The 22,892-nt window shown below is 40.6% G+C and overlaps 1 protein-coding gene across 3 annotated transcripts in view; it reads left to right on the top strand.

Annotated features, from left to right (window-relative positions):
• Window positions 1-269: 269 nt before the first annotated feature.
• The window catches only part of igsf5b (immunoglobulin superfamily, member 5b), a 40,719-nt gene continuing 18,096 nt past the window's right edge, over window positions 270-22,892 (top strand). Inside the window, exons 1-3 of one of the 3 annotated variants that reach the window (XR_010906702.1) lie at window positions 270-407; window positions 2,015-2,080; window positions 8,646-8,960. Coding sequence is in view for 2 of the 3 variants with exons in the window: in XM_067450079.1 (XP_067306180.1) it covers window positions 2,044-2,080; window positions 8,646-8,960 (352 nt within the window). In the remaining variant the exon portion in view is untranslated. Of the gene's footprint in view, window positions 408-1,967; window positions 2,081-8,645; window positions 8,961-22,892 lie in introns of all 3 variants that reach the window. The other 2 variants (XM_067450079.1, XM_067450080.1) reach the window with 2 other exon arrangements.

Genomic DNA, 22,892 nt, shown 5'->3' with positions numbered 1-22,892 from the left:
ATTCTGGACACATTGTGTGTATTTAAAGAGCAGAAATGTTCAACCAGGGTGGTGCCAATTCAATAAACAGGATGTGACCTTAAAGAGATCCCCAAGAGATAGTGAATGGAAGACAGGGATTGAGCCGTGGGAGGTTTTCACATGCTCACTTTTGACTTAAACAATAGCAGCGAATTTCAGACGGTATTTTAGGCCGTCACTAAAATATTCACAGCAGCCTATATGAGTCACTGGTGAAGGTTTGCAGTGGTCAGTTCAAGGCTAAAAAGGCTGCTTTGCTTTCAGTAATATTTAACTTTGGCCACATCCCACAGTGCCCAACAAATCGCTACTGTATTGACTGTGAGAAACATGATCTCTGTTCAAGCTCTCTGGATTACTGTATAACCCTATCTGGAACACTTCAGGTAAGAATACAGCAGCAGGATCTGTTATTTGTTTGGGACAGGAGATGTAATAAATCCTTTGATGAGTATTTTATAAGTTGAACAGTGGTGGGTCACAAGTGTAAATGGTGACCCCTTTAAATTTAAGGTCAAACAATCTTGATTGTGTTGTTGTGGGGGGAAAATGTTCGACATCCCACATTTAGTTAGTTTGCCTTTTTTATTTTTATATATTTTTATAACAAGCACATAAATCGTATTCGAGCTAATCTTACAAATCAATTTAAGATCATAACCATATTTTAACTTATAACCATAACCATAGATTTTATTTACGTGACCGTTACACACATTTCCCCTACATTTCTTGTTATCGTAAAGTAAAAGATGAAATATTTTTAGGTGATTTTGATTTTGAAGGGAAAGGGTACAATATTTAGCCTCTATAGCTGGTCATCATTTCTCATCAGTTTTTTTAAATAATTTTTTTCTCAGTGTAATATGAATCATAATATAATAATCGTGATGATAATAATAGTATATACACACATTCCATATATCGCCTTAGCACTTTTTTAAGACCTAAAAATATTAAACATACTGTATGTACAGACAAATGATTAAATATATATTATCCATAAGAATACATAATTCAATAAAATTATTTGATGTATTTAAATAGTATAAATAAGATAGCTATTTGGACAGAAATGTACAGGAAAATGCATAAAGGAAGCTTAAACTGTCACCGCCCTGCTAATTTTTTGGATCACGTTTTTTCGTATCAGATATTTGAGTAATTCTCATAAATTAGGTATCATTCGAAAGCGTACAAACTCAAAATTCATCCTGTGAAAACAGTTTTAAAATCAGACTTTGCGCTACCATGAAAACGATACTCTAAATTATTCTAGGCTCCTCCCCTAGTGGGCGGTGTCATGTTTCACATTACAAAATGTATTTGAACTACTTTATAATCAAAATCTTTTCTAATCTTGACAAAACACATATTGTCGGAAAGGTATGAGTCAGATTTGGTGACTGTTTTAGGATGTAAGTGATATTTAGCACTTTGAGATTTTATTTGATATAAAGTGCGTTCTAAATAAAATGTATTATTATTATTATTTGGACAGAATTTTACAGGAAACTGCAAAAAATCCAGATGAAACTGGCATTTTTGGTTTTGCGCCAAAAACAAAATCTCATGGTAACTTCAATTTTTGTGATATCAACTTCAAATTTGGAACACAACTTGGTTAGACATATGGCTTTGATTTTATAGTCATTTTAGATTGAAACTTTTTTGTAAAATATGTTTGTATAAAATAAAAATATTTAGAACAGTATTTTTTTTTTCATTTTGAGTCAATTTAAACTTCCATACCTTTTTCATACGTTCATCTTTTGAATGGCTTTCACTTCAGCAATAATCTGCTGAGTGTCTTCTTTAAAACAAGACCAAAGGTCTATATTACAAAGCATTCTTAAATTTTTAGTTTGGATAATGCATTTTCATGTCTATTCTCAAAAAAGGAAAGTTAAGGGGTTAATATTTTGTTAACAATTAATATTTTGTAGCAATTGCAAATATTTTCTCCACCACGGTGTCATTCCTTGCTGTGCAGAACAATGGCCTGACTGTTTCTCTGGCAATATGCATGGCCACATCCTCCAGCTGTGTGTAATCCAAGGTGAGTGTGTCATCTGATAAGTAAAGGTTTGTGTGTTTGTCTAACTACATGACTTTGCTTCCAAGAAAATTTGCTGTAGGATTATAAGTGGCATGACTTATGTTATCTAAAGAATTGAACCACATTTCATGGCTTCTACTGCATAAACTACCTTTATGAAAAATAACTATGGTTTTATTATAGTAAAAGTGTAGTAACAACTTTTTTTTGGCTAATTGATTACCATTTATATAAAGACAGTTTTACCACAAATACCATGGTTATTGTAGTAAAACCATGGTTCATTTGTGGCTAGCATGGTTTAACTACAATAATCATCGTTTTTGGTTTTATTTGTAGTAAAATCATGGTTCATTTTCGAAAGGGTAAGGATACACTGATATTACAATACAATACAACACAATACAATATTTATTTATAAAGCACATTTAAAAAACAGAACAGCAAACAGAACAGAAAATAATAAAACTAAGAAAATAAAAAAATAAAACTTCCCAAAATTAAAGGTGCAGTTTGTAATATTTATGAGGATCTATTGACAAAAATGCAATATAATGTACATAACTAGATTTCAGTGGTGTATAAAGACCTTACATAATGAACCGTTATGTTTTTATTACCTTAGAATGAGCCATTCTTATCTCCATACACCATGGATCTCCTTACAGTGAAGTCGCCATTTTGCGCCGCCATGTTTCTACAGTAGCCCTGAATGGACAAACTTCTCTACAGAGCGCTAGCTACGCTCTGCTGTCTCAGACGACCACATCTTTCAATCAATCAATCAATAAATCAATTAACTTTATTTATATAACACTTTTACAATGATGATTGTTTCAAAGTAGCTTCACAGTGTCAAACAGGGGAGGAGCGGGGGGGGGGGGGGGGGTGGCTAATAGGGCTTAAGCCCTGAATGTTTTGTCAAAAGCCCCGAATCTTTTAGTAAAAAAAAACAAAAAAAACAATTCATTTTGTTTCATTTCCTCTCAGTCTTTCAGACTTGAGCGGCAAAAATGAAACAAAAGCTCCTTTACCGTGTGTGTGTGGCAGTCGGCAATGCGCCGCACACATAGACTGTCGCAAAATCCCCAGCTTGTTTGCCAATGCCAACTGCCAATAAAAACTAACGAAGATGAATATACATCTTCTTCTTCGTCGTTGTCATAAGGGATTGGCGGGCTTTTGTATTTCACCGGCGTCGTAGTTAACTATAGTTAACATGGACACTACACATTTTTTTTAAAAGGAACACTAAACCTCACCGGCCAGAGAGAGATTCTGCGTCAGACGAAAGTGTTACAGGTTTGTGAATCCGCTGTTGTAACACTTGAGTTACATGACTGTATTGCTGGCTATCTAGAATTAACGTTAGGTTTTACTTATTAAGGCGAGACACGACAGGTGAAAACAAAGTCAATTTTGAGATTTTGGGCCAGTTTACTCCCTTAACATGTAAGCTTTCATGTCACAATAAAAAAAAGGCTACATTACACATTTAAGGGTGTTATTTCATTATATTTTGTCACCGTGCGCCTTTAGATTTCTACCTGAAATCATCCAAAGTTATTCTAACGCGAGCTCCCGTGCCGTCTCCATTCACAGAAACATGTCATGCCTGGTGTCATTATAAAGCTCTCAGTCTCACACACAGCGCTGTCTAATCCAAATATGGGCATTTCCTTTGTAGAACTAACCAACCGCGAAAGTTTGCAGCCGAAAACAACATCTGATTGGTCATGGATTCTGATGTAGCAAATTTGTCAGCTAAGCACAAAGTAAACCAAACTGAACTCTAAAGATTAGTAATGATGTTTACACCAAATTCCAATTTCACCTATGCAGGCTAACTTAAAAATAGTCAGATAATGGTTGCCTTTTTTATTTGCCAGGGGTTAAAATGAGTCATCCTTAACATGTTTGGTGTTTTGGATTCACTACAACTGGAGAACAGTTAGATACAAAACAGGTTGTGTAGGCTCTACTGGGTGAATTTTTTTTTTTTTTTACTGAGTAACTTATTTTCCCAGATAGTATATATATAGATTTTTAGGCATTCTATTATCTCAAACAGCCTGAAAAATAGTGCATTTAGCTGATGTAAATGGAAAAAAATCTCCCCGGGGGAGTATGCCCCCGGAGTCGGACACCCCTAGGTTTGGGCTAAGCCCCGAATGTTTACATCGACTGGCTGCTAGGCACAGGCTCCAGAAGGAGCAGAATCTCATTGAGCACCATGTTAAACTTCCCAAATTTACAGCAGAAACAAAACATGTTTACAGCAAATTGTGTTTTGGGTCTATACGGCTAATTTTGCCAACTGTGAGGGGGGTGAATTTTTTTATAACTAATTTGTTACATAATATAAAGCCTTAAAGTTCTGTATAATTAAGGGCGTGGTTACACTCTAAAAAATGCTGGGTTGTTTTAACCCAATGTTGGGTCAAATATGGACTAACCCAGCAATTGGGTTGGGTTAAATATTTGCTTAAGGCAACCCAATCACTGGGTTAAAACAACCCAATTGCTGGGTTAGTCCATATTTGACCCAAAATTGGGTTGTTTTTACCCAGAACTTTTTAGTGTGTACTTTGAGTGACAGGTGGATAGCCATTTATCTGCCGTCTATATTCATTGCGTCACCTAAGCTCCGCCCACATCCCGCCTCTTTGCCCATTTTCTGTTATCCGGGAGTGACACGCGATGACTCGCTCGCAAGATGGCAACGCCCAGCTCTTACTCTTACTGATTAGCTGCAATTTCAAAAATGGTGGTCACAAGTTTCTGTTTGTCTTGTTGATCACGGCAACACCGCCCCCAGCCCCGACACAATCGGTTCTTACTTCTAGACCAGCAATGTTTTGGTGCTAATTAAGAATTACTTTTTCTGGTTCGGAGCTGGTGCTTTGGGTGTGGAAAGACAAAGAACCGATTTGAAACTAGGCTCTGGCTCTAAACCAGCACTAGCACTGCCTTGGTGGAAAAAAGGGTGTACAGGTCCTTATCAAAAAATTGTGATAAAGTTCATTATTTCCATAATGTAATGATAAAAATTAAACTTTCATATATTTTAGATTCATTGCACACCAACTGAAATATTTCAGGTCTTTATTTGTTTAGCTTTGTTAACTAACGTTAGATGGTAATTGAAACTAATCCGAAAAACGTAGGATATAAAAGTGTAGTAATTCATTCAGACACCATCGATTGTTGGTGTTTGTAATGATCAGTTTAAACTACTGAATAGACAGCTTACTATTCTGAAACATCCAGCAAAAGTCTTTCCTGAGCAGGTTGTAATCGATCCTCTTCGATATTCTCCGGGTCTGATTCCGGCTCAAATTGATAAGGCAATATAGACATTTTTGCGCGCGAGTATCTACCCGTTATGGTAAGAGGCGGGACCTTTCCGTGCAACTTGCACTAAGCTGCTGTCCAATCACAACACGGGAAGCGCTGGCCTAATCAGAACTCGTTACGTATTTCTGAAGGAGGGACTTCATAGAACAAGGAAATCATCAGGCCATTTTTAGGACAGAGGAAACAGCGGTATACAGATAAGTAAATTGTGTGAAAAATACTGTGTTTTTTTACACGCGAAACATGAACTCATGTTATATTGCACACTGTAAACATAATCAAAGCTTCGAAAACACGCGAAGAACGGGACCTTTAAGGCCGCTATCGAAGCATCCTGGGCCTCCATAACACCTCAGCAGAGCCACAGGCTGATCGCCTCCATGCCACGCCGCATTGAAGCAGTCATTTCTGCAAAAGGATTCCTGACCAAGTATTGAGTGCATAACTGAACATAATTATTTGAAGGTTGACTTTTTTGTATTAAAAACACTTTTCTTTTATTGGTCGGATGACATATGCTAATTTTTGGGGTTTTCATGAGCTGTATGCTAAAATCATCAGTATTAAAACAATAAAAGACCTGAAATATTTCAGTTGGTGTGCAATGAATCTCAAATATATGAAAGTTTAATTTTTATCATTTCATTATGGAAAATAATGCACTTTATCACAATATGCTAATTTTTTGAGAAGGACCTGTATAAGTGATCCGAAAGGGATGGTGGGGGTTGGTGCAATTCACAACCTTGCCACTAGACGCCGGTAAAAACCACACACTGCACCTTTAAAAAGCACACATCAAGGAGTATTGCTCACTGGAGAGTTCTAGAGCGAGTGTATGGACGGAGCAGATTAACAGCTGTGAAGGGCCAAATTGTTGAGGGCTTTATAAATGTACTAGGGCTGCACGCTTATGAGGATTATTCCCTTTAAAATTGTAATTTGCGATTGTGATTATTAACTATGATTTTCACAATTTACATTGAATGATGTTTTGAATAGTTTTATACATGTGGTTGCTATATTGTTATTTGAAAATAAGCTTAAACATTTTTCCTGAAAAACTTTTAATGCTTTTCTACAACATTAAGCCTCAAATGTCATTTAAGTACATTGGTTTGATTTTTTTATTAAAATCAACATGCACACACACTCCTTAAGCATGCAGAATAATGTAAATAATCACGATTAGAAAGTTGTTTAATTGTGCAGCACTTTAACATATAGTGGAATTTTAAAATTGATAATACACTCACCTAAAGGATTATTAGGAACACCATACCAATACTGTTCTCAAACCGCCTTTCGCCTTCAGAACTGCCTTAAATCTACGTGGCATTGATTCAACAAGCTGCTGAAAGGATTCTTTAGAAATGTTGGCCCATATTGATAGGATAGCATCTTGCAGTTGATGGAGATTTGTGGGATGCACATCCAGGGCACGAAGCTCCCATTCCACCGCATCCCAAAGATGCTCTATTGGGTTGAGATCTGCTGACTGTGGCGGCCATTTTAGTACAGTGAACTCATTGTCATGTTCAAGAAACCAATTTGAAATGATTCAAGCTTTGTGACATTATCCTGCATTATCCTGCTGGAAGTAGCCATCAGAGGATGGGTACATGTTGGTCATAAAGGGATGGACACGGTCAGAAACAATGCTCAGGCCGTGGCGTTTAAACGATGCCCAATTGGCACTAAGGGGCCTTAAGTGTGCCAGGAAAACATCCCCCACACCATTACACCACCGCCACCAGCCTGCACAGTGGTAACAAGGCATGATGGATCCATGTTCTCATTCTGTTTACGCCAAATTCTGACTCTACCATCTGAATGTCTCAACAGAAATCGAGACTCATCAGACAAACATTTTTCCAGTCTTCAACTGTCCAATTTTGGTGAGCTTGTGCAAATTGTAACCTCTTTTTCCTATTTGTAGTGGAGAGGAGTGGTTCTCGGTGGGGTCTTCTGCTCTTGTAGCCCATCCGCCTCAAGGTTGTGCGTGTTGTGGCTTCACAATTGCTTTGCTGCATACCTCGGTTGTAACGAGTGGTTTTTTCAGTCAAAGTTGCTCTTCTATCAGCTTGAATCAGTCGGCCCATTCTCCTCTGACCTCGAGCATCAACAAGGCATTTTTACCCACAGGACTGCCGCATACTGGATGTTTTTCCCTTTTCACACCATTCTTTGTAAACCCTAGAAATGGTTGTGTGTGTAAATCCCAGTAACTGAGCAGATTTTGAAATACTCAGACCAGCCGTCTGGCACCAACAACCATGCCAAGCTCAAAATTACTAAAATTGCCTTTCTTTCCCATTCTGAGATTCAGTTTGGAGTTCAAGAGATTGTCCTGACCAGGACCACATCCCTAAATGCATTGAAGCAAATGCCATGCGATTGGTTGATTAGATAATTGCATTCATGAGAAATTGAACAGGTGTTCCTAAAAATCATTTAGGTGAGAAGTCATTGAGTGTATGTGTGGTGTGGCAAGCAGCGTGGCGAGGGACCGCGAGAGCGGGCCGGTGATGAGTGTTAACGAGTGCCAGCTGCATGACACACCGGTTGTCCGTGAGGGGATTTCTTTTTGCATTAAAAGAGTTTTGAACGTTGGCCAGTTCCCGCCTCCTTCCTTCCAATCTATGAACTGTATTACAATATGAAATTCTTATTTCTTTAGAATAAAGTACATCTGAGGCCTGTTTACAGCTGGTATTACGATGCGTTTTAGTCGATCGGATCATGAGTGAGCGACGCTAAATACAGCTGTAAACACGGGGTCGGAAACGCTTTGAGCTTCTCCCCATTTGAGACCACTTCCAGAGGAAGATGAAAACACATTAGACCGGATTGCTTTTGTAGTGTAAACGCTTCAAACAGACTCAAAAACTAAAGCTGATGCCCTGTGTGTTTGTTCGTTGTCTCCATGTGCATTCATACATAATTGTGTGAACTTATTTCGTCCATTACATAGAAAGATCTGAAAAATCCCATACATTTACCCACCCATTGACACCCCCCCCCCCCAAATAAGTCAGGACAGAAGTGGTTGAAAGTGGACAAAAGAGACGGATTAAAACACCAGGTGTGAACGACAATGTCTCCTTGTGATCCAATCAACCAAGACGCATCTTAATACCAGGTGTAAACAGGGCCTTAACACCAGAATGTGTCGTGATTTATTAAACAGTTTCTCTCCTCTTCACAGCTGTAGCCTCTTTCATCCATCTAGAGCCCAAGAATGCCACAGTGTTGCGAGGCAGCGAAGTCCACTTTAACTGCAGCACTGATGAACCCTGGGATGTCATGACATGGCTGTTGGGTGGAAGGACAGTCCTCAGCATCTCTGCGGCTCATGGTCCTCTGGGCAGAGATGAGAGTGTGTCCACAGTAAATCACTCCATGTCATCTGTTTCAGTGTGGGAGTTAGTGCTGATGAACGCCTCTTTCAGCCCTACAGTACAGGAGGTGACATGTGAACTGCTGCCAACCGGCAGATCCTCATCGGCCCTGTTTGTACAAGGTATGCCATCTTTTATGGATTTATCTGTCCGTCCATCCGTCTACACTGTTATTTTTCAAAAACAGATCCATGTAAACCATATAAGAATGTGCCACCATCAATATTCAGATTATTAACTATTACTTATATTTGTAAATATAACACACATCCAAAGCACTATTTTAACACTCATTTCTGGTAATATAACTGAATTTCAGCATGTTTTATTCTAACCATGTTTCAGTTGAACGTTCTAGGATTAGTACAAAAATCATCACACTACCATGTTATTTATGATGTGTTAAAGGACAACTCCGGTGAGAAATGACCCTAGGGGTAATTAACAGATGGTTACAGACTAGATCGTTCTCTGGGATGAGTTTTCATGGAAATCGAATGTAAAGAGTTTTATCTCTAAAAACAGATTAGCTTATAACACTAGTCTATGGGGCACAGGGTAGTAAAATTAAATCGCTAGTTAATACCACTAACAAGGCTCAAAATAGCCTCACACTAACACGGTAGCATAATTAGGGGCCCTACATGCAAACCGAAGCATTGAGAACTTTGTAAGTGTACAAACAGTTTAATAAGAAGATACTTTATAAACACAGCGCATTACGCGTTCACGGACAGGTGCCATCTTGGAAAACGTCTTGGGTTATGTATATCAATCAATCAATCAATCAACTTTATTTATATAGCGCTTTTACAATCACGATTGTGTCAAAGCAGCTTCACAGTGTCAAACAGGATAATATTGCGACAAAATTAGATTTGGCTGTACAGTCGTACTGGAGAAAACAGTGATGTTATCAGCTTAGTTTAATTTATCATATAGCAACAATGTTGGCAGATCAGTATTTAAGTTTATAGAATTAAATAAGACCTAATTCATAAATTTTATTTGTATAATAAGTTGAATAACTTTAATCATATTTTTAGTGTCCCCAACTGAGCAAGCCAAGCCAAAGGCGACAGTGGCAAGGAACCAAAACTCCATCAGGGCATGATGGAGAAAAATAAACCTTGGGAGAAACCAGACTCAGTCGGGGTGCCAGTTCTCCTCTGGCCTATTAACACACCGTGTAAGATTATTATTCTGGCAACCTTACAGGTCAGAAATCATATTAGATTGGAATATTCAAAATTTCAGGGTATAACGGAAGAGACAGATTTATTTGGAAATAAATGATGGGATGGTGCGTCGATTACACAAGAGTATGAATACATGAAAGATCGGAATTATTGCGCCGAAGACGGGTTTTGAGCATGTCGTGCCAGTGAGGCAAATTCAGAGGAGACACCATTAGACACGGCTCAGCAGACACTCCAGGATGAGCTGGTCATGTCCAGGCAGGTCCACCATCCGATCCGGACAGGGCCCAGATCCGGGATAAACCTCGGGATAAACAGAGAGACAACATTAGCGTAGATGCCACTCTTTTTATGATGTAACGAGTACATCAGGTGTTATGGGAAGTGTTCCCGGTTCCGGCTGACCTAGTTAATGCAGCCTAACAATCAGTCAATTGAATTGAAAAATGAAAGTTAAAAATGTTCTATGTGTATGCCATAGTAAAGAGATGTGTTTTTAGTCTAGATTTAAACTGACAGAGTGTGTCTGCTTCCCGAACAATGCTAGGAAGACTGTTCCAGAGTTTAGGAGCTAAATAGGAAAAGGATCGACCGCCTGCAGTTGATTTAGATATTCTAGGTATTATCAACTGGCCAGAGTTTTGAGACCGCAATAGACGTGATGGAGTATAATGCGTTAAGAGCTCGCTTAAGTACCGGGGAGCTAAACTATTTAGTGCTTTGTAAGTAATAAGCAAGATTTTAAAATGTATGCGATGTTTAATAGGGAGCCAGTGCAATGTTGACAGAACTGGACTAATATGATCATACTTCCTGGTTCTAGTAAGAACTCTAGCTGCTGCATTTTGGACTAGCTGGAGTTTGTTTATTAAGCGAGCAGGGCAACCACCCAGTAGAGCATTACAATAATCTAGCCTTGAGCTCATGAACGCATGTACTAACTGTTCAGCATTTTGCATTGAAAGCATGTGCCGTAATTTAGATATATTTTTAAGATGATAAAATGCGGTTTTACAGATGCTAGAAACGTGGCTTTCAAATGAAAGATTGGTATCAAAGAGCACACCCAGGTTCCTCACTGACGACGAGGGCTTGACAGAGCAGTCATCAAGTCATCATATAACCCTTGTTCCCCGAAACGACGATTTTGGGGATGCTCCCTAAGCATTAACGCATCTGAAGTATGAATGAAACTAGTCCAATCCTGATTGATGTTATGTCATGACGTAGATGTGACGGCATACCCGGAAGCTATAAAGGGGAAGCCGGCGCATAATAGCGTCAATTATCGCGATGAAGCAAACGCTCTCAGGCGATACGCGGTGTGGCGACGAGATGTTCCCTATATTGAGGGAAATTCGCACAGCGTCGAAACGACAAATTTGGGGAACGAGTACCCACTAGGCCACACCAAGGGTACGCCTGCCCTGTTGTGAAGCTGGAGACCAGGCACAATTAGGACTGAAGCACCCTAGCGCCGGGAGTCGCAGGGAGGTGTAAGCTGTAAAACCTAATAAACGTGTGCTGAGTGGCCCAACCGGCCGCTTCACAGATATCCTGCATTGGAACGCCAGAAAGAAGAGCCACAGAGGAGGCCATGCCCCTGGTAGAATGTGCCCTAACGGCTATAGGTGAAGGCAAACCACGCACCTGATATGCCAAGGCAATAGCCTGCACTATCCAATTACTAATAGTAGGCATATGCCGATATCAATTTTTCATGTTGCGATTAATTGATGAAGTTTTATCACGGTATACGATATTATCACGATATTAAAATAAGTTGCAAAAAAAAAAAAAAGTGTTGCCATAGCATAACAGCTTTAAGAACTATTTTAGTAAGAACAAAAATAACTGAATGTTTAAATACAATAATGCACCAAAAATATATACAGCTCTGGAACAAAAAATAAGAGACCCCTCATTGATAAATCAATGTTAAGTGGTCTCTTGATATTTTTCAGAGCTGTAAAAGTAAAATTTTCGAACAGATTAAAGTGCAAAAGAATTAGGCTATAAAGAACAGCAGGTAGGCTAACAAATGTCTCATTATTTAATACATTAACTAAGACTGAGCAACAGCTACATTTGGTACAGAAAGTATAATGTTTTGTTAACGTTAGTTAAGAAATACTGATCATTTTTAGTTTTATCTTAGGTCCATTAAAAATGTTATTTTGATTTTGATTTTAATGTTATTAAACAGTAACTAAGAAATTAACATAGAATGATTCATTCTTTATAAGTATTTTTCATTGTCAGTTTGGTAATAATGAATTAACATGTTAACTAATGAAGTCGTATATGTCTCAAAGTTTTACTGAACAATAACAAATAATCAGAACAGTTCTAATCATTAGGGCATGTAGTCCAGATTAAAACATAAAAATGTTTAAGTTTGAAAATAAATAGCCTATTAAGTCTTTAAGTATTAAGTATTTGGTGCTGTGATGAACAACATTGAGATTACAAAAACGAATGGCTGTTTTAAAAACTACCCGCTTTTTGTTTGTGGTGTTTCCGGGGTAACAGCCGCATTCTGCAGTTCATCAGCGCCCTCTGCTGTCACTGAGCGGCACTTTAGCAGCGCGTCTGGCTCAGTCATGTGCAAACGCACGTTGGGCTTGTTTATATCTGAGCGCGTGTCCCTTTGACGCAGAATACAGCGGTGTTGAGCATTTATACGGTTGATGGGCAAAGTATTCTTGAGTGCATTATAAAAAAATTATAAATTGTTAATAAATTATTATTTACGATATTTTAAAGTGCCCACGATAACAATATTGTGCATATTCATTATCGTGATAAATCGCATTATCGAAAATCGGCACATGTCTAACTAATAGTAGGGGTAGATGCAGGCAACCCCTTCTTAGGCGAACCAAAACACACTAAAAAAATTTCAGACTTCCTCCACTGTGCTGACCTCTCTAAATATATCCTCAGAGCCCTAACGGGGAACAAGAGGAAAAGTCTCCCTTTTTCTGCCGTCACATGAGGCGGAGGATGGAAAGCCTGTAACACTGAAGACTGAAGCACTGTAACACTGTAACACTGAAGACCTGACCACATTAGAGGGCACCTTAGGCACATAGCCTGGCCAAGGGTGCAGGATGGCTTTTACTCCTCCGGGTGCAAACTCCAGGCAAGTCGGTGTAACTGCCAAGGCCTGAAGGTCCCCCACTCTTCTCAGAGATGTAATAGCTAGAAGAAATGCCACTTTAAGGGTCAGATATTTAGTTTCAATAGATTCCAGTGGCTCGAAGGGGGCCTCAGCCAATCCTTCGAGGACCACCGCCAGATGCCAGGTAGGAATCCTGGTACGTGCTACAGGCCTCATCCTCCTAGCCCCGTGGAGGAAACGTACAAATGACCCAAAGGAGTGTGGAAAGCCCCAATGGCAGCCACGTACACCTTGAGTGTGGACGGGGTAAGCCCTGCAGAGAAACAATTTTGGAGTAACTCCAGCACTGAAGCCACCGGGCAGTTAACTGGGTCCACCTCACGTTCCCTACACCAAGTGACGAACACGTTCCACTTGAGGCGGTACAATCTCCTAGTTGACGGAGCCCTGGAGCTGAGTAAGGTCTCTATCACATCTGCTGGTAGTCCAGCCTCTTGGTACCTGGCCCACTCAGGGGCCAGACCCAAAGGTTCCATATTTCTGGCCGGGGGTGGAATATTGTGCCCCCCGCCTGAGACAGAAGGTCCCTCCTCAGACTGCCATATTGTGCATGCAGACCAGAACATGGTGCCCGCGGAGATCCGGGAAAAAACTCCTCAGAGCTTTGTAGACCGCCATCTCTAGACAATTTATGTGCCAGGAGGAATGACGGTCCTCCCACGGACCTCTCGCAAAGCGGCCTTCCATGACCGCGCCCCAACCAGTGAGGGATGCATCTGTTGAAACGGTCTTCCGGCAACATGATCCTCCCAGCACTGGTCCCTGGGACAGAAACCAGATTTTCCATATGACTAGAGCCCGAAGGCATTTGCGCGTTACTCTGATCATACGAAAAGGGTTCCCCCTGGAGAAGAACCCCCTGGTCTTTAGCCACCACTGCAGGGCCCTCATGTGCAGCAGGCCGAAGGGAATAACGTTGGACGCTGCCGCTAGGTGCCCTAACACTCTCTGAAAGTGTTTCACAGTGATATTCTGGCATAGCTTTATTCCTGAGACTATCGCCAGAGTGGTCTCGACTCGCGCGGGGGATAATTGTGCCCTTCTCAAAATCGAGTCCCATATAACCCTCCAACACACTCTTTTTCGTGTTGAGTCTCAACCCCAAGCACTGGATGTGTGACAACTACATCTCGATGTCGAACTGCCATCTCGTACGACTGTGCCAGAATTAGCCAGTCGTCGATATAATTCAGTACAAGGATGCCCTGAAGTCTCAATGGAGCCAGAGCTGCATCCATGCACTTCGTGAACGTGCGAGGGGAAAGAGCTAGACCGAACGGAAGTACACAATATTGGTACGCTTCGCCCCCGAAAGCGAACCTCAGGAACTTCCTGTGGCATGGAAGGATGGATATATGGAAATAGGCGTCTTTTAAATCTATCGTGACGAATCAGTCCTCGGGCTGGATCTGACTCACGATGGTAGGGATAGTTAACATCTTGAACCTGAATCTCCTCAAAGACCGGTTCAGATACCTTAGATCTAAAATCGGCCGAAGCCCTCCATCCTTTTTTGGAACTCTAAAGTACCGGCTGTAGAACCCGGCCTCCCTCTCCGACATCGGAACCTATTCTACGGCTTCCTTTGCCAGCAAGGATTTTACTTGTTCCATTACCCGAACCCGCTGTGGAACCACTGCAGTCCATGTCACCCCATTGAATTTTGGAGGGGTGTGATCGAACTGCAGTCTGTACCCTATATCTACAGTACGCAGGACCCATGTTGGTATATTAGGAAGGCATTTCAATGCGGCAAGATAATCTACTAAGGGAATCAGCCTCTTGAGGCTGACCTCGGGTGTTATTCGAACCTCGTTCCCAGCCCCCTGAAGCGGAACCCCGGCAGGGAGCAGCTGGCAACGATTTTTGGTGTGTGGGGACAAGTGCCGTCCCATCGCAGGTCTTTTTTAAGGCGACTGGGACAGCGCTTGCCCATGGGATGTGGCCCGAAGCGTCAGTGACGGCGGGATTACCACATCGTTTTCCCAAGAGTGCCCCACGGAATGCAACCTTGGTTGCCCCCTCTCGGGATGGACCCCTCTTGGAAGCCCTGCCACGGCTAGGACTTCTTCCCAGCAGCCTTCTTAGCGAGAAGGACGTTGCTCAGATCACCCTTCGGCCTTCAAGACTGCTGTTGAGAGCGCCACCTTTGTTGCCAGGCTCCCGGAGGAGGGGCTCTAAAAGCGACGCTCTCTTTTTGCACCTGCCGGTGCGAGGAGCTGGTTGACGGCTGAGGCTGCCCACTTGGGACAGCCTTCCCCTTAGAACGCAAAGGGAGTGCAGCACATTGTGCAGGTCTGGAAAAAACGGTAAGCCCCGGCGAGGTGCTGGAGCCCGGCGAGAAAGAAAGCGATCTTCCAGCCTACTTGGTGGCTGCATCTCCTGCATTGTGGCCAATCGATGTTTAATTTGGCCACTGCACCTCGGGTCAGCACCTCCACCAGCTCCTCATTGACGGGTGAAAGAAGTGGCGACACAATATCTTCACCACCCGCCTCAATGTCAAAATCGTCTAGTTCCTCAGAACCAGAGAGAACGAGCATCGGACCGCCCACCCTGGGGGAAGAAGCCGCAGCGCGGGCTTCTACACAGGGAGGAAGATCATCTGAACTGTCAGCGGATGATTGAGAATCCCCCCATGATCTGCCGCAGGTCCAGAACCACGGGGTTCACGGGGCTGACCGCTGTCACTGAAAACGGCCAGCCGCGAGCGAAGCACTTTAAGCGTCAGCTTCTCACAATGCTCACAAGCGGCTCCCTCGAGAGCCACTGTGGCATGCTGAACGCTCAGACAAAGCACACACAACGAATGTGTGTCCGCAACCGACATCAAACAGGGGCACGGAGGCACACATCGTCTAAACTCGCTACTTTTGGTCGCCATAATGATATATATTTATATATAGTGGACAAACAACAATAAATAGACAGACAATTTCACACAGAGAGTTATGCTGAAGAGCGATAACTGACGCTACTATGCACCGGCCTCCCCCTTTATAGCTTCCGGGTATGCCGTCACATCTACGTCATGACGTAACACCAATCAGGATTGGACTAGTTTCATTCATACTTCAGATGCGTTGATGCTTAGGGAGCATCCCCAAATTCGTCGTTTCGACGCAGTGCGAAGTTCCCTCGATATAGGGAACAGTCTCGACTCGTCGAGCTACGAGCGATGTGCTAAGTGATGAACTGTGACTTGGAATATCATATGGTCCATTGTTTCCAGAAGAAAACACTGAACGCAACAGAGAATATAAATAAATAAAAATAAAAATGTTCATGTTATTACATTTCACAAACTTAATTCCTATCGACCAGCTCACTTAGAACAGCGCTCGTGGATTGATTCGTCGAGACTGTTTTCCAAGATGGCTGCTGTCCGTGAACGCGTAATGTACTGTCTTTATAAAGTATCTTCTTATTAAACTGTTTGTACACTTACAACGTTCTCAATGCTTCGGTTTGCATGTAGGGACCCTCATTATGCTGCCGTGTTAGTGTGAGGCTATTTTGAGCCTTGTTAGTGGTATTAACTAGCGATTTAATTTTACTACCCTGTGTCTACCCTGTGCGCTATAAGCTAATCTGTTTTTAGAGATAAAACTCTTTATATTCGATTTTCATGAAAACGCATCCCAGAGAACAATCTAGTCGGTAACCATCTGTTAATTACCCCTAGGGTCATTTCTCACCGGGGTTGTCCTTTAAGTATTTTTGTACTTTGTGCAAAAAAATAAAAAAAAATAAAAAATAAAAAAATACAAAAAAGCATGTAACTTTGGGCAAGTCAACTTTTTTTATCAGCTAGATCTCACGAAAAATGTGTATAAATAGTACGAGTGTGCAATGTCGTGGAATGTATTCGCCAAAACTCATTTTGGCGTGCATATGATACGCAGTTTTTCGCGTGCATATGATACGCACTTTATGGCTTATTATACATACGAACCCCCCACCCCACTACTCTAAACCTACCCAAAAGAGCGTGTCATATATACGCCATAAAGTGCATATCTTATGCACGCGAAAAACAGCGAATCATATGCACGCCAAAATGAGTTTTGGCGTATACATTCCATGACATTGCACACTCGTACTATTTATATGCATTTATGTGTGATCGGGTTGTTATTTATATAGTGCTTTTACAGTGACGATTGTTTCAAAGCAGCTTCACAGTGTCAAACAGGACAATATTGCAACAAAATCTGATTTGGCTGTAAAGTCGTTCTGGAGAAAACAGTGATGTGATCAGCTTATTTTAATTTATCATATAGCGACAATGTGGGCAGATCAGTAATATAGTTAATTTAGTAATTCATTTTATTTAGATATTTAGTTGAAAACCCAACTGAGCAAGCCAAGCCAAAGGCGACAGTGGCAAGGAACCAAAACTCCATCAGGTATTACATTTAACATACAATTTAAGGCAATAATTAGTAAACTTATTATTTCAGTTTTTGAAGCCATGCAAATGGACTGATATTTCTGAAAATGTAATTCCCTATTATATGATTAGTCATCTGGATAATGACATTATTCCTAGAATAAAAATACTTACCTCTAAAAATTTTAGCAAAAAGCAAATCTCCACCAGCCATTCACAAACTCTTTTGCTTCAAGATATATTCTTGTTCGCACATTGGTTGTGTTGCTATAAAGGCCAGATCCTTCTGCATACAGAGAGGCTGTCAGTTTTTATGAGATGGCTGATTTAGGAGTGAGCATCGACTAAGGTGTTTTTCATGCAGGGGAATTCATTCGCTGCTGGCCGTAGTGAAGACTGCTGCTCTGGCAGTTTTGACGGAGCATATGACATTGTCGATGCCAGAGCAAAGGCTCTTGGGATGGGAATCGATTGAGGACCATTAAAAATACCTACTGCAAAGCCACTCTACCGGCCAGTAAACTGAGACAGAAAGCACTGCTTGACTCTAATCTTAAATTCAGGGGCCATCAGCGCCCATCTGCTCTACCCATTTCTCACCTTCATTTGTCATTCTAATGGAAACCAAAAATGTTTGTTCTTACAACTCAGTTCTTACGTTCTTTAATAAAAAATAATGTTTTTATTATATTACAGCTCTGGAGAAAAATAAGAGACCACTTAAAAAACAACTCTGGAGAGAAATGAACCTAGGAGTAATTAACAGATGGTTACCGAGTAAATCGTTCTCTGGGATGAGTTTTCATGAAAATCAAATGTAAAGAGTTTTATCTCTAAAAACAGATTAGCTTATAGCGCTTGTCTATGGGGCACCGGGTAGTGAAATTAAATCGCTAGTTAATACCACTAACAAGGCTCAAAATAGCCTCACACTAACACGGTAGCAAAATGAGGGTCCCTACATGCAAACCGAAGCATTGAGAACTTTGTAAGTGTACAAACAGTTTAATAAGAAGATACTTTATAAAGACAGTACATTATGGAATTCACGGAAAAGCACCATCTTGAAAAACTGTTTTGACTAGTCGAGCGAAGAACACTGTGTTAAGTGAGCTGGTCGATAGGAATTAAGTTTGTGAAATTTAATTACATGGACATTATTTATTTAATTTCTTTGTTGCGTTCAATGTTTTCTTCCGGAAACAACGGACCATATGAGATTCCAAGTCACAGTTCATCACTTAACACAGCGTTCGTGGCTCGACTTGTTGTTTTCCAAGATGGCGCCTGTCCGTGAACGCGTGATGCGCTGTGTTTATAAAGTATCTTCTTATTAAACTGTTTGTACACTTACAAAGTTCTCAATGCTTCGGTTTGCATGTAGGGACCCTCATTATGCTGCCGTGTTAGTGTGAGGCTATTTTGAGCCTTGTTAGTAGTATTAACTAGCGATTTAATTTCACTACCCGGTGCCCCATAGACAAGCGTTATAAGCTAATCTGTTTTTAGAGATAAAACTCTTTACATTCAATTTTCATGAATACTCATCCCAGAGAACGATCTACTCGGTAACCATCTGTTATTTACCCCTAGGGTCATTTCTCACCGGAGTCGTCCTTTAACATTGAGAAATCAATGTTCAATGGTCTCCTAATTATTTCCAGAGCTGTATATTAATACCATGCTACAAAAAGATTGGACCCACTTTATATGAAGTGCTCTTAACTACTATATACTAACATTTTAATTAATCATTTGATACAATGAACTTATTGTGTACATACATGTTTTTTCATTGTATTTACATTGTAAAAAATACCTGCATGTAATTACGTCGGTAATAATTTCTGTTGACAGTTACCTTACTCCCCACTCTTAAACTTACCAATATCACCACACCTGTTTCTAACTCTACCCGTATCCCACCTCAATATCAGCAAAGGTGTTTTACAATTCAATATGAACACAAGAAGAACATTGTACTTATTTTGTTGATGTAAGTACATAGTAGTTAAGGCCACCTAATATAAAGTGGGACCGAAAGGTTTATTTAAGCTGTATTTTATTTTCCAGTAAATACACTATATTGCTAAAGTTATAAAGATTTGGGATGCCTGCCATTACATGCACATGAACTTTAATGAGATCCCATTCATAATCTATAGGGTTTAAAATGGAGTTTGCCCCCTTTGCAGCTATAACAGCTTCAACTCTTCTGGGAAGGCTTTCCACAAGATTTAGCAGTGTGTTTATGGGATTTTTTGACCATTCTTCTAGAAGCTCATTTGAGAGTTCAGGCACTGATGTTGGAAGAGAAGGTCTGGCTCTCGGTCTCCGCGCTAATTCATCCCAAAGCTGATCTATCAGGTTAAGGTCAGGACTCTGTGCAGGCCAGTCAAGTTCCTCCATGCCAAACTTGCCCATCCATGTCTTTACGGACCTTGCTTTGTGCACTGGAGCACAGTCGTTTTGGAATAGGAAGGGGCCATCTCCAAACTGCTCCCACAAAGTTGGGAGCATGAATTTGTCCAAAATGTCTTGGTATGTTGAAGCATTAAGAGTTCCTTTCACTGAAAGGGGCCAAGCCCAACCCCTGAAAAACACATTTCACAAATGGACTTACTGCACAGGTGGCAACCTATCACGGTACCACGCTTGAATTCGCTGAGCTCCTGAGAGCGACCCATTCTTTCACAAAAGTCTGTAGAAGCGTCTGCATTCCTAGTGCTTGATTTTTTTTTACAATTGTGGAGTGTAAAATTCAATGACTTGGATGGGCGTCCCAATACTTTTGGCAATATAGTGTACATCAAAACATTATAAACAAAGGCGTTATAGGACAATTATAGTTAACTAAAACTAATATTCTTAACAAAACAAACATTAACTAAAATAAACATGAATTAACTAAACCTATTTCATTTATTTTAATTTAATTTCGGATGCCCCAAAATATATGCCTTGTATCTGGCAGATCCTATTTGACAGGATTTTTGGCGCTTGGAAAAATCCCAAAAAGTACTAATTATATTTTTAGCGATAGATGCTATTTAAACTAAGCATAAATAGTTTTTGGATACTATTTATACTTAGTGCAAATAGTGGCAGATACTATTTGTATGTTGTTGTCTTTTCATGTTCTGTTTTGGCTTAGTTTCTTTGTGTTTTAGTTCTGTTCGTGTCTGCCTGTGTGTCCTGTAATTTGACCCAGTTCCCCAGTGTGTTTGATTAATGATTCCGTTCACCAGTCATTCATTAATTACCTCATTTAGTCTGTGTGTATATACTCCCTGTTTTGTTCAGTTCTCTGTTCTGGTGTCATATTTGCGAAGTGGATGTGTTACCCCGTGTTTCTGCCCTGTATCCTGTGGATTATTGTATTGAAGATTTCACTGATCTCCTTCGTCTTTGTGCGCTTCTTAAATCATGTTTATTTATTAAATATATAAAGGCTAAATGGATGCAGCATTATTGGGACATGAATCCCCCCCTAAATTTTTTGGTGTATATACAGTTTCTAATCAGAATTTTCTGGTGCATTTGTTGTCCTGCTCTGAAAGTGTGTAAGATCTAAATCTTCGCAGTGTGTGCTTGCTAGCATTTCAAGTACCGGTACACCCAAAATCACCTTTCCAAAACCTCTGCAAGAGCCCTCCAAGAATATTACGCTGATATCATGGATTTCATATGTCTTAACATCCAGTAGGACAAATTTAGATCCTGCAGAATTCCAGGATTTATTTTCATAAGCCTGTCTGTAATAAACTGGCTTGTCAGATCTCATTTAGGCAGCTAAAAGTCCAGCTTCCATAGATAAAACATGCCAATCTACAGATACATCACCAAATCAAGCGCTTTTTAAGACCTAACCCGATTTATTCCTCAATAATTAATCAATGCTGTGACTGCAACTAAACCACAGCTCAGCCAAAAACTAATGAAATGACCTGAGACTCTCTTTATATTATGGAGCAAGCCTATTCATCACTAAGATCACAAATTTGACTTGGTATATGTCCCTATTAACAATCGTGTGTGTTTAATAGAGCCATTTCATGTGGATGTGGGGCAAGTCTGACTAACAGAGCTTAGGAATTAATTGGGCTTCTTGGCATTTTTAGTTAGCAGTCAGCATCTCTCGTGGTGATTTGTGTCACATTGGGTCGGACGTACAGTTGGAGGGCCCCCATAAATCTTCAGGGAACCACAAATCCTCTTCACTCCTCTCATTACAAAAGAGTCCTATTCATTTGCATGTGCAGGACTAAACACAATAGCTGTTTCTCACCAAGACAAACAAACCGGCCCAGATGTGATTGGGCATGTGTGCAGAGATTCACAATCGTCATTGTTTTTGCTTTCTATTACTAAATTGGCCTTTTCACTGATACTGGACGGCAAGAAAAAAAGTAAGAAAGGCCAAAAAGTACTATGTTTTTCTTGGACATTGTACTGTGGTCATACTGTTTTTTGGACGTGTAATTTTTTAAGTACTTTCCTTGCTAACAAAAATGCACAGACCAGGCATAACATTAGGAACACTGACTGGCACCTGTTGGTGGGATACTTTAGGCAGCAAGTGAATATTTTGTCCTCAAAGTTGATGTGTTAGAAGCAGGAAAAATGGGCAAGCGTAAGGAATTGAGCGAGTTTGACAAGGGCCAAATTGTGATGGTTAGATTGGGTCTGCAAAAGTGCTCCAAGGAAAGAACAGTGGTGAACTGGTGACAGGGTCATGGGCAGCCAAGGCTCATTGATGCACGTGGGGAGCGAAGGCTGGCCTGCATGATCTGATCAAACAGACGAGCTACTGTAGCTCAGATTGATAAAGTGGACTGGTCTGAAGAGTCAAGTTTTCTTTTACATCACTAGGATGGCCGGGTGTGTGCGTGCCGCTTACCTGGGGAACACATGGCACCAGGATGCACTATGGGAGTAAGGCAACTCGACAGAGACACACGTGGCATATCAAAACTACTTCCTGTGGATGAAACTACATTTTGTTTTGGCCAACTGTTGACCAATTCATATGAATTCATCTCATTTTTTGGATCACTCTGCTTACTTCCCAATGACGTTTAGGTTTAGGGGTGCGGCTATGGGTGGACCATACAACAAACAATGTAATACAACGCAGTGATACAACAAGCAACGTAATGCAATGTTTACAGATTCATGTTCATCTGTTTCAGATAAAACTGAATGTGCTTTAAGCGCCACTCAATTCACATGGAAGTTCTGCGAAACGTGCAGGAAGCAACGCATGACACCAAACAGG

The sequence above is a fragment of the Pseudorasbora parva genome, chromosome 8 (assembly GCF_024679245.1).
Source record: "Pseudorasbora parva isolate DD20220531a chromosome 8, ASM2467924v1, whole genome shotgun sequence".
NCBI lineage: Eukaryota > Metazoa > Chordata > Actinopteri > Cypriniformes > Gobionidae > Pseudorasbora > Pseudorasbora parva.
Note: the sequence above shows the minus strand (reverse complement) of the source record. Positions and strands in the feature narration are given on the sequence as shown.